This window comes from Kogia breviceps, chromosome 13, assembly GCF_026419965.1.
Source record: "Kogia breviceps isolate mKogBre1 chromosome 13, mKogBre1 haplotype 1, whole genome shotgun sequence".
Lineage (NCBI taxonomy): Eukaryota > Metazoa > Chordata > Mammalia > Artiodactyla > Physeteridae > Kogia > Kogia breviceps.
The window spans coordinates 24,015,004-24,031,480 of record NC_081322.1 but is presented as its reverse complement, the minus strand read 5'-3'; the positions used below and the strand labels follow the sequence as shown (position 1 = coordinate 24,031,480).

The window sequence follows — 16,477 nt, the reverse complement described above, 5'->3', positions numbered from 1 at the left end:
GTTGCATGTATATGCCAGAACATATCATGTTGCACAGTGTAAGTATATTCAGTTTATTGTATGTTAAAACTCTTTTAAAAAATAAATAATAATAAAGCAAAAAGAAAGTAAGACTCACTATTGGAATTCATACTAGTATAAATATTACTGGAAAACTGTTGTGTAAGTTAATTAGATTTTTTTTTAATATCAGTACATCAGTGGACACTTTTTGAAGCAAAGAACCCTTTCGTAAAAGTAATCTTCACTATTGAATACATCTGTTTTTTTGACTCCTGATGCAATATATTGTGTTTCCTTAAAGAGGATATAGGGCTTCCCTGGTGGCGCAGTGGTTGAGAATCCGCCTGCCGATGCAGGAGACACGGGTTCGTGCCCCGGTCCGGGAAGATCCCACATGCAGCGGAGCGGCTGGGCGAGCCATGGCCGCTGAGCCTGCGCGTCCGCAGCCTGTGCTCCGCAATGGGAGAGGCCACAACAGTGAGAGGCCCGCATACCGCAAAAAAAAAAAAAAAAAAAAAGAGGATGTACATCCAGTCTGCTGGAATAACAGCAGCGCATTTCCCCTTCTTTTCAAGGGCCTTTCATGACAACGGTAGCATCATGGTGGCCATGCTTTGTCTTGAAGTGGCGGAGGGCAATTATGATAGATAACTGGCTACATCCACCCCTTCGCACACATTCCGTTTAGTTCCCGTGTTAAATTACGTATTGTGATTAGATATTTACTCTGCTTGGCATCTTAGCCAAATTTCAGCCCAGGAACGTACACGTGCTTCATCCAGGCAGCACTGCCAATACTTCAGAATGAGTCATTTCCTCTTAACACAAAGCTCAGTTAATACTTGCACTGGGACTCTGTATGTGTGAAAGTTCCCTTTCAGTCCACTAACAAAATTAAAACTACCAAGTTTTAAAGTAGGTATGCGTTTTGAATGTTTTGGGTGTTCCATTAAAAGACCTGGCTTTGTTTCCGCGTGGTAAAAGGACTCAGTAAGAGGAAAGGAGAGAAGTCGGCCACGGAACACAATCTTCCGGATGTTTTCTGAGCTCACAGTGCTAACTGCGCGTAAGATGCTAACGGGCGGCTCTGCTTCTTTCGCCCTGGCTCAGGGCGGTGACTCCCAGGCGCTCAGCATCCTTTCTCACCGTGTCTCTCTGACTCAGGGAGCCGTGATGACCCCGGCTTGCTTGCTTTCTTTCAGGGTGTGAACGGCATGTCTGTGGATGAGAAGCCTGACTCCCCCATGTATGTGTATGAATCCACAGTCCACTGCACCAACATCCTTCTGGGCCTCAATGACCAGCGCAAAAAGGATATTCTCTGTGACGTGACTCTGATCGTGGAGAGGAAGGAGTTCCGGGCCCACCGAGCCGTGCTGGCCGCATGCAGTGAATACTTCTGGCAGGCGCTGGTTGGACAGACGAGAAATGACTTGGTGGTCAGCTTGCCTGAGGAGGTACAGTAGTTTGGTTTGTTCGTGCCATTGCTAATGGAGGTTTGTTGGCTTGGAGACAGTTGGCTGAGGAGGACCTGGAAGGTAGGACCTGTGCCACATCCCTGCTTGGGGGCTGATGAACAAGTCACCCACACGCTAGGTCTGCGGCAGAGCCAGTTTCCATTGGATGCATTTCACGTCTCAGAGGCATGAATCTGAACCTCACCTGTACTGCACAGTCTCTCCTGGTTTCTAGTTCACTTACTCTTTGGGTTTTGAGTAGCTTGCCCAAGGTTTAGTGCAGTCCTACATGTGGGATCTCAATCACTGGGACTGTTGCTATGATTTTTCTCTTTCAAATGGTTGAAGGAACACTTGATTTCCCTTGACAATAAAAGAATGAAAGTATTCACAGCACCTTCCTTGCCCAGGGGGAAGAGTAAAAGCAGGCAGTCATTTTCACAGTTAATGTAGTAAGATTCTAAGAAGTGTAAACTTGCTTTTCTCACCATCGTTGAAAATACCCTACTCAGGTTTCTTAATTACTTCAGGGAGCCCAGTCACTTCTGTACTTTGGGGTCAGTAGTAGCTGGACTTGTTCTGTCCAGAGATGGCATACAGTTGGACGGTTTGAGCTGCCAGAACTCAAAGGATGGGCTTCATGCCGACAAACCATTAAATTGGCCACCCCTTTGAATTGTCTATGCAGTTACTCTTTTTCCATCGTCCTGATTCCCCTTCATTTTTGTGGGACTAAGGGTAACACTGAGCAGCCTTAGGCTCTGTGTTCAAGGCCAGAATCATTCCCCGTGGACCAGCACGGTTTATAACACCAGGGCTGCCACTGACAGTTGTGCAGGCTGTGCACTGCACAACCGTCAGGGGTACAACTCATGTGCATAGTCTATGGGAAGAGAGACCCAGAGTTGTGCCGTGATCCACAGAGCAGCTCTTCACTGCACCCCTAGGAGAAACGAAAGACCCGGTCACCCTGAGGGAGGTGCTAATGGGCACAACTAGCATTAAGTCTCAGGGGTCACAGATCCAGTGTCTCCAGAGGCCTGGCAAATCATATAAATGAGTAAAGCAGGTTGTGTATAAGAAGCAGGACGTGGTGGGGCAAGCAGCTGCTCCACAGAAAGACATTCAAGTTCAACATAAAAAACAAAGACATACACACTACTGTATGTAAAATAAACAACAAGGAAGCTAGGGTAGCTTTATTGATACCAGTCAAAATAGACTTTAAGACAATGTTATTTGCACAGGGAACTAGATTCAATATCTTGTATTGAACCTATAATGGAAAAAAATCTGTAAAAGAATATATATATCAATATATATTCATAAATATAACTGAATCACTTTGCTGTTCACCTGCAACATTGTAAATCAACTCTTCGTCAATTAAAAAAAATCCATCTATACCCCGCAAGAAAACCAAAAACAAAAATAGACAGGGGGTCAGAGGGGTCACTAGATCCAGTCCCGTTAAGAAATGTCTGCTGTTACCCCTGCAGAGCAGGAAAGTGGCAAAGTGAGGGCTACACAGGCAGTTTCACATGAATATTCTTTGTTATGTACCCAAGTGAAGGGCTCCATTACTATTCCTCACACCACTGGCAAGTAGATAACTAGAAAGATCCTAATACTAGAAACAAAAGGACAAATCAGTTGAAGATAATGTAATTGGGGCTGGAGGAGGGAGGGATGCTTATGTACCAAGTGATGTGGGAAGGCCAAGAAATGGCAGCTGTGGTGTGACTGGTGATGCTGAGCTGCATTAATGGGCAAATACTTAACCCGTCATTAGGTGAGAGGATAAATATAAAAGACTATGTTTAAACTAGTTGGCGTTCGTCAAATATAAGACTCTTTCTTCTTCTCTTGAGGGGCAGCAAGCGTGCCTTTGAATTTACTTTAACTCTAGAATTCTCTGAAAATATCTGACAAACTTCCAATTATCCAGAATGGTTTTAGGAAGGGGGTGGAGTTTACAGTTAATTTATTATCTGTATCTGTTTGAGAGTCACCTCATATATGTTTTTTACTAATTTCCAAAAAAATAGATTACATTCAAATATATTTACAAATGAAAACCATAATTTATGTAATTCAGTCTCTCTTCCATGACTGCAGGGCCCCATCTGGAGACTCCCTGGACCTTGTGCCGTAAACCCTGGCCTGCCCCCCAGTTAGCTCTGTGATCCTGATCTAGTCACTTAACCTCTCTGAGCCCCAGTTCTTACCTGTAAAAACCCCTAAAATGCTGAAGCCCTTAAATTGTTTATCATAATACAATACCAAGGCAGTAAAACCTAACCTAAAAATTTCTCTTTAGATCAAATCCCTGATAATCACTTATTTCCTTGGCACTGGACACTCTTTGAAGTAAGAGTGTGTAGATGCCATACAAAAATCTGCTGTTTGACCTTTTGATTGTGTTCCAGTTAAGTGAGAATTTGCTAAGTGTTGATTTTCTTTCTAGTTGTGTAAAATGATTTCTTTTCCTACATCATCTGCATTTCCAAATAATTAAAACATTCTGGTTCTTCACGTACCTAAAACCTTCAGATATAACTAGACGCTTTTTTTTTTTCCTATGAAACGTGAATTCGGATTGTCAGGAACCCAGCTCCAGTCACCCCGCTGACGGGCGTGCAGGCCAACCCCCATGTGGCATTTTCCTTTGTGGGTCTGTAACTGTTTCTGAGGCCTCCTTCCAGGAGTCTCTGCCTCTGCTTTGGGGCCCCAGGCGCTGGACATTGTTTTCTCTCCTTGCTGTGTGCACATTGAAAGGTCCTTGCAGGCTCTCAGATGCTGTCCCACTTAGCTCAGTGAATGACTTCATAGAATTTGAATTAAGTGGTGAATAAACAAACATCCCAAACACTACCTTGGAAAGTAGCTGCTTGGAACTCACTGGCATTTGGTTCATATGATGTTAAGAAAAAGCATTTGATTAGCTCCTTGGAAATCTTTAAACTTAATCATAATCCATCACGAATTCAAATCACCTTCTGGCCCGGTCCCAGACTTGCTCACTCTTGGCTTACCTCTGTGCTCCCTGCCCGGCCAACTGCTGAGCTTCACAGGGGCCGGCATGGCTGAGTCTGAAAGCTCCGTCTGTGGGTTATGTTTCTTTGTTTTTGTTTTTGTTTTTTGCGGTACGCAGGCCTCTCACTGCTGTGGCCTCTCCCGCTGCGGAGCACAGGCTCCGGACGCTCAGGCCCAGCGGCCACGGCTCACAGGCCCAGCCGCTCCGTGGCACGTGGGATCTTCCCGGACCGGGGCACGAACCCGTGTCCCCTGCATCGGCAGGCGGATTCTCAACCACTGCGCCACCAGGGAAGCCCTCTCTTTTTAATATTTATTTATTTATTTGGCTGTGCTGAGTCTTAGTTGCGCGTGCGGGATCTTCGTTGCAGCACACGGGCTCCTCAGTTGCAGCATGCGAACTCTTAGTTGCAGCATGCATTGGGGATCTATTTCCCTGACGAGGGATCGAACCCAGGCCCCCTGCATTGGGAGCACGGAGCCTTAGCCCCTGGACCATCAGGAAAGTCCCCAAAAGCTCTGTCTTTGGACTAGGAAACTTCCAGATACAAACCGCTGCCCTTCTCACTCCCCTGCTCTATCAGTTTAGGCCAAACCCGGCTCCAGACTGCAGCCGCTGTCCACTTGTACAGTTCTAGCCCCATGCCCTGACTCCCGGTGGGCAACGCCATTACCCACAAAGTACAGCCGACCAGAGTCCCCGTGTAGCCTCTCGGCTAAAAACGGGAGAGACAAAAATAGAGGCCTCCTCCTGAAAGTCAAGGAGTCATGGAATTGTCTTGCTTTTTTTTCTTTTCCTAAACTGGCATGACAGATTGTCCCTAGGATTTCTGTGACTTGAGTGTTGGTTCCTCGTGGAAAAGCACGTCCAGGAATGTGTGTCAGCAAAAAGGAGATAAGGCATTGTCCTTAGTACTTCTGTTCAGTGATGAAACAGGTCATTTGGTTTGTAATAGCAAGTGTATTTCGTGTTAAGAGATGAAGAGAAAGTGGGTCGTGTACCAAGCGTGGCAAGGCCCTTCTTGCACTGCTCCTTTGGATTCAAGCTGCCTCAACGAACACCTCCTCAGCTATGGTCATAGAGGCTATTTAGGCTGGATGCTGGCCATGCTGGAAGTGGTATCGCAAGCATGATGTTAAGATTATGGTGTGTCAAGTACAGAGGGCAAGAAAGGGGTGCAGCTTTGCCCATCAACCCCATTCTTATGGGCTGCTCGACTCCCACCCAGAATGCTAGGGAGGAGCGGCTGAAAGGAGGTTGTTGCCAAGGTCTATTATCAGAAAGTCAAAAGATAACAAGTGTTGGCCAGGATGTGGAGAAAAGGGAACCCTTGGGCACTGTGGTAGGAATGTAAATCAGTAGAGCCACTGTGGAAAACAATATGGAGGTTCCTCAAAAAATTAAAAATAGAGCTACCATACGATCCAGCAATCCCACTTCTGAGTCTATATCCAAAGGAAATAAAATCACTATCTCAAAGAGATACCTGCACTCCCATGTTCACTGCCGCATTATTCACAATCGCCAAGACATGGAAACAACCTAAGTGTCTGTCAGCAGATGAATGGATAAAGAAGACGTGGTCTGTATATAAACACACACAAACATACACACAAGTGAATATTATTCAGCCTTTAAAAAAAGAAGGAAATCCTGCTATTTGCAGCAACACGGATAAACCTGGAGGAAATTATGCTAAGTCAAATAAACCAGACAGAGAAAGACAAATATTGCATATTCTCACTTATTTGTGGCATCTAAGGAAAAAAAGTCAAACTCATAGTAACAGAATAGAATGGTGGTTACCAGAAGCTGGAGGGTAGTGCAAAAGGAGAGATATTGATCAAAGTATAAACTTTCGGTTATAAGATGAATAAGTTCTGGAGACCTAATGTACAGCATGGTGAGTGTAGTTAATAATAACGTCTTATGGGGACTTCCCTGGTGGTGCAGTGGTTAAGAATCCGCCTGCCAATGCAGGGGACACGGGTTCGAGCCCTGATCCCACATGCCATGGAGCGACTAAGCCCATGTGCCATAACTACTGAGCCTACGCTCTAGAGCCTGAGAGCCACAACTACTGAGCCCACACTCCACAACTGCTGAAGCCTGAGTGCCTAGAGCCTGTGCTCTGCAACAAGAGAAGCCACCGCAATGAGAAGCCCACACACCACAACGAAGAGCAGCCCCTGCTCGCCGCAACTAGAGAAAGCCCCGCACAGCAACAAAGACGCAAAGCAGCCAAAAATAAATAAATGTGTATTTTAAAAAATAATAATAATGTAATATATACTCGAAATTCGCTAAGAGAATAGATCTCAAGAGTTCTCATCACACACACAAAGGATAACTATGGGATGTGACGGGTATGCTATTTTGTTTATAATGGTAATAATTTCACAGTGTACACATATGTCAAAACATCGCATTGTATACCTTAAATATAATTTTTATTTGTCATAAATAAATAAACAAACAAGAGGGAGAGCTTATTGCCAAGCCTCTGGCACCTTTCTTTGGGCTTGTTTCCCGGGTCCTCTCACTCTGTAGCGAAGGGGAAGGGTTCACGCAGGGAATGGCTGTCGGGTAGAGGTATGTTTAGCCCCTTAGGCGGAACTTATGCTTTCAGAGGTAAAAATCTATTTCAGACTTCTGCTCACTCACTGTCTCTGTCTTTTGCTTCCCTTCTATCTTTCTCTTTCTCTCTCTCTCTCCCAACATTTTGTGACAAATCTTGTTTTTGCAGTGCTAAACAAAGGGGAAAACTGACCCACAGGGACTTTGGAAACACAGCATTTGTTGTGAAGTCTCCGCCACAGGGTATAGTAAAGAATGTTCCTGCCGTAGTACTGCGGAGCACAGAGGCCAGCAAGGAAATTATGGAATCTTCTTGTCTGAAAGTTTTTAGAGGCTATGAAAGCTGTTAATGTCTCCGGAATGGCTTACGCCCAGTTTTTTAAAGAAGCAATAAGACAGTCGTGACTTGTCTTTGGACAGTCCTTTCAGGATGTCATACTACAGAAAGTACTCAACGCTACAGCACAGGATGCCCCGAGCTTTCTGAGCCTGAGTGTGACTCTGGGGGAGGGAAGGTTTGGCGGGAAGCAGGGGGTGGGGTCTCTGGGAAGTGGTATGACCAAGGATAAGAAGTGCGAAGCACTCCCCCACCCCAAGGCACAGAGCCAGCCCTTCAGCATCCCCTCATTTATCACCTAGACAAAACTCAGAAGGACAGGTCAATTTTAGGAACTGAGGAACGTCAGCCATGAGAGGCTGGGAGAACCATAATCAAGACCTTGGCACTAACTGCCTATGGGGTCGTGAGCAAGCTGGTCGACCTCTTTGAGCTTCTGTTTCTTCATTCATTCACTTCTTCATTCATTCTGCAAATATTTATCAAAGGCTGTACCAGGAGGCGCTGTTCTAGGTGCTGGGTGAACCTAGTGAACAAAACAGACCTTACATTCCAGTGGGGGGAGAAGGAGAGACAGAAAATAAATAAATATAACATGGACTTTGTTAGATGCCATTGAGGCAAATAAAACAGGGAAGGGGGTTAAGGAACGTCCGGGTTCAGGTATGGCAGTTTCAACTAGGGTGGTCAAGAAAGGCCTGTTTGGGGTATGACTTTTGTAGAAAGACCTGAAGAAGGTGAGGGGGACAGCCATGTTGACATGTGGGGGAAGAGTGACCTAAGTGGAAGGAATAGCAAGGAAAAGGCCCTGGGGATGGAGTGGACCTGGCCTGTTTGACACACGGTAGCAACATGAGCAAAAGGTCAGTAGGCGGAAGCACGTCAGAGAAGTATCGGGGCAAGGCTGTGCACCTTTTGGATACATTACCTTTCTTTGGAACGAGCTAGGAGGCCATTGGAGGTTTTCCCAGGAGAAGATAATTTCGACTGCTGTGTGAAAATAGATTGAAAGACGGCAGGGGCAGAAGCAGGGAAAACAGTTAAGATGCTGAGGCAACAAACCAGGCATGATCTGATGGCCTGGACCAGGGTGATAGCAGTGCAGAGGTGATCAGTGTCAGATTCTGGTAATATTTTTTTTTAAGTTTGCAAACTTCTGTTTGTTTGTTTGGCTGTGAGGCTTGCGGGATCTTAATTCCCCGACCAGGGATCGAACCCAGGCCCCCTGCAGTGGAAGCATCAGGTCCTAACCACTGGACCACCAGGGAAGTCCCTCTGGTAATATTTTGAAGGTAGAGCTTATGGGATTATCTTATAGATTGGATGTAGGATGGAAGAGAAAGAGAAGAGTTAAGGATAACTCCAAGGTTTAGGGCCTAAGCTGTTGGAAGGATGGAGTTGCTGTTACCTGGGATTGGTGAAGAGTGAGGGAAGAAATAGGTTTCAGGTGGTGGGAGTGGGGCAGGATTAGGAGCTCTGTTTTGTACATATTAAGTTTGAGAAGCGTGTTAGCATCTAAGTAGAGATGTCTACTACACAGTAGGATATACATGGCTAAAATTCATGGGAGAAATCTAGCCTGGAGATAGAAGTTTTAATACCAGAGTATTGAGGATATTGAAAGCCCCAAGACCAGATAAAAATACCAAGTGAATAAGTGTGGACAGAAAAAAACAAAAAGAGAGAGAGGTCTTAGGATTGATCCTTGGGTCTTTTCAGAACTAAGGGGTCAGGGAGAAAAAGATGAGGCAGCAGGGTAAACCAAGAAAGAGTAACTATTGAAGTAGGAGGAAGAGCAAAAAGAAGTTTAGTGTGTTGAAAGCCAGGTCAAGAAAGGTGGAGAGAGTAATCAACAGTGTCAAATGATGCTGATAGACAGCTAAGGTGAAGGCTGAAAATTGACCATCCAGCAATTTGGAAGCCATTTGTGATTTCTTTGAGCACTTTGGGAAGGCAATAGGAGCAAAAACCAGTTGGGCTGTGTTCTAGAGAGAAGGGAAAGGGAAGGAAGAAGCTCACGTAGGCTACATTTTTGAGGCCTTTTGAGTTAAAGGGAGCAAAGAGGTGAGCCAGTAACTGGAGGGAAATAGAGTCAAAAGAGTTTTCCTTTGGGCTTCTTTTCTAAGTAGGAAGAAATTCCAGCACACTTGCTCTCGATGGTAAAGATGATCAATATCACTCATATCCAATTTTCCTCTCTTTCCTGCACACACAGGAAGACCACATTTACATTCAGGTTTGCTGGGTAACTAGATCTAACCAATAAAACGTGAGTGGGAGTCATGTGTCACTTCTAGCCAGAGGCAGTTAAAAGTAAGTGTGAGTTCTTGGTGTCTTTTACATCCATTGAACTGGTGTCAGAGAACTCCTAGGTGGTGGAACCAAAACCCAGATCCTTTTTTTTTTCTTTTTTTAGAGATTTATTTTATTTTACATCTTACTTTCCAAAAATAAATTTTTAAAAAACTGATCAATTTTTAAAAAACTTAAACACTAATTCAGCCAAAACACAATTAATTCCATTTTTACCTGTTTCCTTCCAATATTCTCTTTATGTATACACATTTTAAATGGCTGCAGCCATAGAATTGCAAGATTATATATTGCTTTTTATTAGTTAACATCAGAATATCATATAATCTTCCCGTGTCAACTCATATTCCATTCCATGCGTAATCTTTGCAATTGAAGTTTTAATAATCAGACTATTCAATTGCATAATCATACCATAATTTACCTTATTCTCTTTGTCGAACATTTATTTTTTAAACATAGCTAGTGAACATATTTTAGCATTTAGGGTTATTTAGTGTTTTTAGCTTCTGTTTTATCATTTATTTAAGAAATAATGTGGGAAATAGTTTAAGATCATTGCATTCAAGTGTGAATATCATTATTGCTTTTATATACTTCTATATTAATATCAAAAGGGCTTGTAGAAACTTACAGTGCCTACATGAGTAAGAAAGGAGGAGTCCGTTTATCATACAACCCAGATTCTTTTTTTTTTTTTTTTTTTTTATTGCGGTACGAGGGCCTCTCACCATTGTGGCCTCTCCCATTGCGGAGCACCGGCTCCGGACGCGCAGGCTCAGCGGCCATGGCTCACGGGCCCAGCCGCTCCACGGCACGTGGGATCCTCCCGGACCGGGGCACGAACCCACGTCCCCTGCATCGGCAGGCGGATTCTCAACCACTGCGCCACCAGGGAAGCCCCAACCCAGATTCTTGAGTCACTGTTGGAAGAGAGCCGTCTGACTCACATCAGACTATGACATGAATGAGGACTTAACCTTTATGTTAGGCCATTAAGACTTGGTGTTTGTTTGCACAGCAAAGCCCGTCCTGACTCATACTTGGGCGGATGGGAGAGTTCCAAAAGAGACAGAAAACTTGCTGATATGGCAGACAGAAGGCCAATCGCTAAAAGAATGCTCTTGAGGACTTGAGAGAGGATAGGATCTCCTGAGCAAGTGGACCAACTCAACTCAGCAAGGCTCATCCTTCTGGACATTGATGGAGTTGAACCGGATGATCTCTGGAGACCTAGCCTGTGCTACAGGTTGATGGTCTTGGAATTTTTCTAGGTTCCTGCTGGAGGGAGAGAAAAAAAATCCTGCAGGCCAGAATGAGAGGAGAGATGTTTGGATTGAGAGGTAGGGAAAGAGCAGGGAGATGGGAGGCAGATTGGTCTGGAAAGGAGAGAATCATCTGACTTCAGAAGAGGCGTGAGCTCACTTGTCTTATCTTTGCTTGTAAATCCTCCCTGACTTTTCCCATATGGTCTTAGAGTTCATCGGAGATGACAGTTCAAGAGCTGTAGAACCACTAGGCTATTTGATAACCTAGAACATAGATTGTAGAAAATGCAGATCATTGCTCTGTAATGATTTCAGAAGGATCTTGAAAAAAATTATTATTATTTAATGACCTCAATTTCCACATGAGTTTGCAGGGAATAACATTACAGGGCACCAGTTTGCCTTTCAGGGCTCCTCTTCAGATTAATGAAATGTGATAAGTTAAACTTCTGGGAAGGATGGTGCCATACAAACCGTAGGTGTTATTATTCCCATTAAAGGAAAGCACAGTCTTCTCTGATGAAATGGCTCTTACCTCAGACTCTTCATTCAAAGCTGTGGTGCAAGTTTCCAAGTTGCATTGGTGAGACTTGGTAGCAGATGAAAAAAGAAAAATAATAAGAAGTCAAAATATCCCAGGTAACTACTTACCAGCAAGTAAGAAGTTTTCAAGTCCTAGAATCATGCTGATAAGTCTGAACTGCCTAAAGGCAGAACTTATTTATAGTAACACAAAGGTGACTTCCAGCCCTGAAATCTGGGCCTCGGCCTGGCCTCGGATGGGGGTGCAATAAAGCAAAGCCGTGAAAAGGGGAGCTAATACCATTGTGATTCCCTCTCTGAAGGCTGCTCAGTGGTGCTGCTACAGAGGGAGGGAAATCTGGTGTGAAAATAGCCACAGCAATAGCTGATTTGAAAACTGAAATATATAAGCTATTTCCAAACCTCTTACATTTCTAAATCCTGAGGCCAGTAAGTCCTATTTAAAGAGCTTTATGCAGAGGTGCGTTCCTCTTTTGGAACAGTAGCAGGAGTTGAGTGGACAAAAACTAAGACCTTTCGAAGAATTATTTTTAAGTGACCTGATTTCAAAGGTAGTTTTAAGGCTTTCTTTCACTTTACCTGTTTCACCCTGTATAATATAGGATGACCACAGTAATCAACTTTGACAGTAAAGTTGTTCACATTAAATTTTATAAAAGTAGGTACCAGGGTATCTATTCATTTCAAGACTCTTCTCTATATACGAATTAAATGTCCCTTACGTTTCTTGCTTTGCTCTGTTATGGAATCGCTTAGCTACTTCAGTTGAAATCAGTAACAGATTTAAAGCCAGAGTTCAGAGCTGTTAAGTTCCTCACTTGATCAGGAATCATACATATTATTTTTGTCATATTTAATCATAGAACCCAGGCCTTTAACAGGCTACTTAATTAAACTTTTAATTCATGATAAGAAGTTAAATAGCACTTGGGAGGGTTTTTTAAAAATTATTTCCACGTCCCATCCAGATTACTAAAAAAATAAAAAGTAAAAAAAAAAATAAAGCTATGATGGACATAATAATGGTTGTCAGCCAAGGGTGTTGTAGGTCATGGCAACATGAGCAGACAGCAAGCCATCGTCCAATTAGCGTGACTTTATCGATGCAGAGTAATCACTGTTGAGTTCATGCTTGAGTCACTAGTGATGGAGTGGTACTTCCCTCGAGCCAGTGCTTCTTAGAGTAGGTTTCTTGTTCACTGTTATTACCTGCCCTACTTTGCCAATAAAGGAGCAGGACCATTTAGGCTGAAAGCCGAACAGAAGAGAAACATTGATTATAGATCTCCTTTCTCTTTGCTTCCTGAAAATTGAGATTGCAAATTACACAGTGAAAGCATGGGGTGTTTTTTAAAATGAGTTACAAGAAAATACAGTTTCCGCACCAAAATACTCAAGACTTGGAATCCAAGAGTCGGTTTTGATTCTGTCTTTTCTTTGGCAGCTCTAACACTGAGCACAAATGGGAGGATATCAGTAGAGTTACCTAGTCACCTTTTTTTTTTTTTTTTTTTTCGCCGTACGCGGGCCTCTCACTGCTGTGGCCTCTCCCATCGCGGAGCACAGGCTCCGGACGCGCAGGCTCAGCGGCCACGGCTCACGGGCCCAGCCGCTCCGCGGCACGTGGGATCCTCCCGGACCGGGGCACGAACCCGCGTCCCCTGCATCGGCAGGCGGACTCTCAACCACTGCGCCCCCAGGGAAGCCCCCTAATCATCTTAATGGATTCGCATTCCATTCAAAAACTTGGAATGTCCCCAAACTGCTTCAGGTTTCAGCTCTTTTGTTGGGGTGTCCGTGACACTTCTGGTGGGTGTGCAGTTCTACACAAGCAGACAGCTTTTGAAAGGGACCCTTCTTCTGGTGAGAACACCTGGAATCTTGGTTGAACAAGCTGTAAACCAGGAAATTGATTCAGGAATTCCTTAATAAAAGGGATCATATCCAGGCATTGGGGTGGTGTGTGGTTGTCTGTAGGAAAGGCTGTTCTTAGAAGCACAAAGAAAGTAAACTAGTTGTTGGCACTCATCAGCTAATACCTTTCTGTTTATTTTCTTGTTTGTTTTCTTAACCAAATCACAGGCTAGACAAGGGGTTGGGCTGGTTTTGCTTTCAGGAGCGGAGCAATTAAACAGCCACACTTTTAGTTTCCTGATATTTCAGAAGTGTTCCTTTTCCCGTTAACTTGGTGCACATAGTAAGATGTTTCACTTTGCCCTAGACCCCTCAAATATGTTGACAGTCTATCTCACTGACAGTGGCACCTCTTCCAGGCTTGCTGGTGATGCAGTGAGCTGTACTGCCTGAGCTGGACTTCTGTGTGCAGCCTGGCAAAGGCTGTGTGTGAAAAAGTAAGTGCATTCAGCACCCTGGGTGGGATGGAGCCAGGCCTCCAATGTGAGCACATTTTTGAACTGATTGGCAGCAGAGAGAAATACTGGCAGCTGTTCCCAAGCATGCCAAAAAGTTGGCCTGGGGATGGAAAAAAAAAAAAAATGCTGGTATTTAGCCAACAGAAGATTCCTGCGTTTAGAAGAAAATCAAAGGAAGGATACAGAAGGTCACAATGACAGACCTCCAGCTGGCTGAAGTCACAACTATTTCATTTTGTCTTCTTCTGTATAAAGGATAGTATTACTTGTCATTACCACTCATTTTTTCCCAATTCTTTATTTCTAAGTCTTCATTTTTGTTCTCTTGATTTCTTTATTTTTTTAATTCTCTAGATACAAAATCAGATGACAGATTATTCTTCCTTAAAAGTAGTGTAGGGGAGATGTTATTTGCAGAGGCGGTATCAGCAACCAGAATTGAATAGAACGGGGCAGGTCTCAGAGAGCAGTAGCCATACGCGTGTGTTCCAAGCCGTGCTGAGTGATGCGGGTTGGAGTGGAACCCAACTGCGTTATGTGTGAAGATCACCTCAAAGATCTGTCCAGAGAGACCCTCTGACACCTCACAACTTATCTATTATTCTTGTTGTATTAATTACTAAAAGAGAAGGGTGGAAACAACGGGAAAGTTCCTAAAAGGCCAGGAAAATGTCTGCTGAAAGATAAGATCCTCAACGGTCTTGCCGTGTAAAGATGTGCACTCTCGTACCACGGGAGACATTTTCATATTTGATGTCATTCTTCCTTCCAATGAGCACCTTAGACTATGTGCGAATGAATATTCTTTCTGCCCAAGTAGAGCTGTTGTAGCCCTGGAATTAAATTGTACCCTACAGATAGGAAGGTGGAAAAATTAAAAATGTGGACCACCAAAATTGGGGGGTAAGAAATATGCAGGATTCTAAGAGAAGATGTTTGAAGCACACCTTTTGTAACTGTGGGGATTTGGGGGGCGTGACTTCAATCCGTCAGATTTGCAAGATATTCACGGAAATGCGATGACCTTTCAAAGTTCTGTTTAACAGAGTCTCTCCATGCCTCCTGTTTGAGGCTGTTACAGTAGATGACAGCCGGATAGTCTCACTTGCTAACAGAAAGAATAGTATCCTGGCTACGTGGGGGGGATTTCAGCTCCGTTAAAGGAGAATTTGATAACAGTGCAAGATGCTAGACACTGCGGTAGGGTAGAAACAAACAGAATTACCTTCAGAGGAGGGGGGTGTGTGTGTGTTTAAAGGACAAAGGGGTCAAGGGACTCCCCTGACAGTCCAGTGGTTAAGACTTCGCCTTCCAATGCAGGGGATGCGGGATCAATCCCTGGTTAGGGATCCCACATGCCTCGCAGCCAAAAAAAGAAAAACAAGCAGAAGCAATATTGTAAAACAGAAGCAATATTGTAACAAATTCAATAAAGACTTTAAAAATGGTCCACATCAAAAAAATCTTTAAAAAAAAAAAAAAAGGAGTCAAAAGGACAAGATGGCTTAAGTACAGCACTTCATAGAAGCAGAGGAATGGAACACATGACCCCTTTCTAGATCATTTCTTTTGGGGGGTTAACTTAGAAACATAAGACAAAACCATCTCCTTCAAGGAGCTTACAATATAGTTGAAGAATCAAGACAAACCACAGAAGTCAAAGGTGTAAACAATTCAAGAGCAATTGCTGTAGATGCCATGTTATGTGTTAGCCGTTGTTTGTGCCACAGAGGTTCTGATCTGGGGGAGGACAGGATTTTCCTTCCATCTCCTAAAACCACCTAAAACTCACACCCACAGGATTGATCAGACTTTCTTAGGGAACAAGTGGGGAGAGCGCCTCGGGGAAAAGACACGGGCGCGACAAAGGCCCCAGAAGAAGCAGTCACAGCGCCTTGAGGAACCAGCCCTGATTAGCACAAAGAGTAGATTTGGGGAAATAATTCAAAATATGGTCAGACTACATGGAGCCTTCCTAGGAAAAAATAAGGTTGAGACCAAAGAATTTAATCGTGATGGAGTAAGGAATAGGAATTCACTGAAACCTTGTGAGCCAGAAAGTGACAGGCTGAAAAAGAATTTAAGGAATAACTGTCTAGCGATGGAATGTTGGACGATGGGACAAAAAACTACTCCAGACAGAGGGCACAGCCAGGAAGCTCACCCTTCTCCCAGCATGAGCTGATGAAGGTATGTGCCTGGTGAAGAGCTGGGAGATGCCAAAGACTGAGTGTGGGACTCGTCGGTGGGAAAAGAGGCCATCCAGCCTTGATATATATCTACAGTGCTTTATAAGTTCCCAAGGCACCGTGAGTGCAAAGCTGAAGATACAGATGTGAGGAACACGGGCCCATAGGTGGTGGCTGAGACCACCAGGAATTGCTGATGCCTTTCAGAAAAGAGAAGAGAAAAACGGGAGGGGGGCTGAGATTGAGCTCCTATACTCAAACTCACATTGCTGGCTCCTCTAAGAGTGAAGTGCACTCTGGATGGCCGGTTTTAAGGGTACTTTCATTTATTTGGGAAATATTTAAGCCCCAACAATTTATCAGACTGAGGATACATATAGA

At 44.0% G+C, this 16,477-nt stretch overlaps 1 protein-coding gene across 4 annotated transcripts in view; it reads left to right on the top strand.

Annotated features, from left to right (window-relative positions):
- The window catches only part of BACH2 (BTB domain and CNC homolog 2), a 367,615-nt gene that overhangs the window by 279,945 nt on the left and 71,193 nt on the right, over positions 1–16,477 (top strand). For 3 of the 4 annotated variants that reach the window (XM_059083223.2, XM_067011484.1, XM_067011482.1), the window contains one exon: positions 1,206–1,460. In XM_059083223.2, the coding sequence (XP_058939206.1) occupies positions 1,218–1,460 (243 nt within the window). In that variant the 5' untranslated portion in view covers positions 1,206–1,217. Of the gene's footprint in view, positions 1–1,205; positions 3,288–16,477 lie in introns of those variants that run through there. The other variant, XR_010836225.1, reaches the window with a different exon arrangement.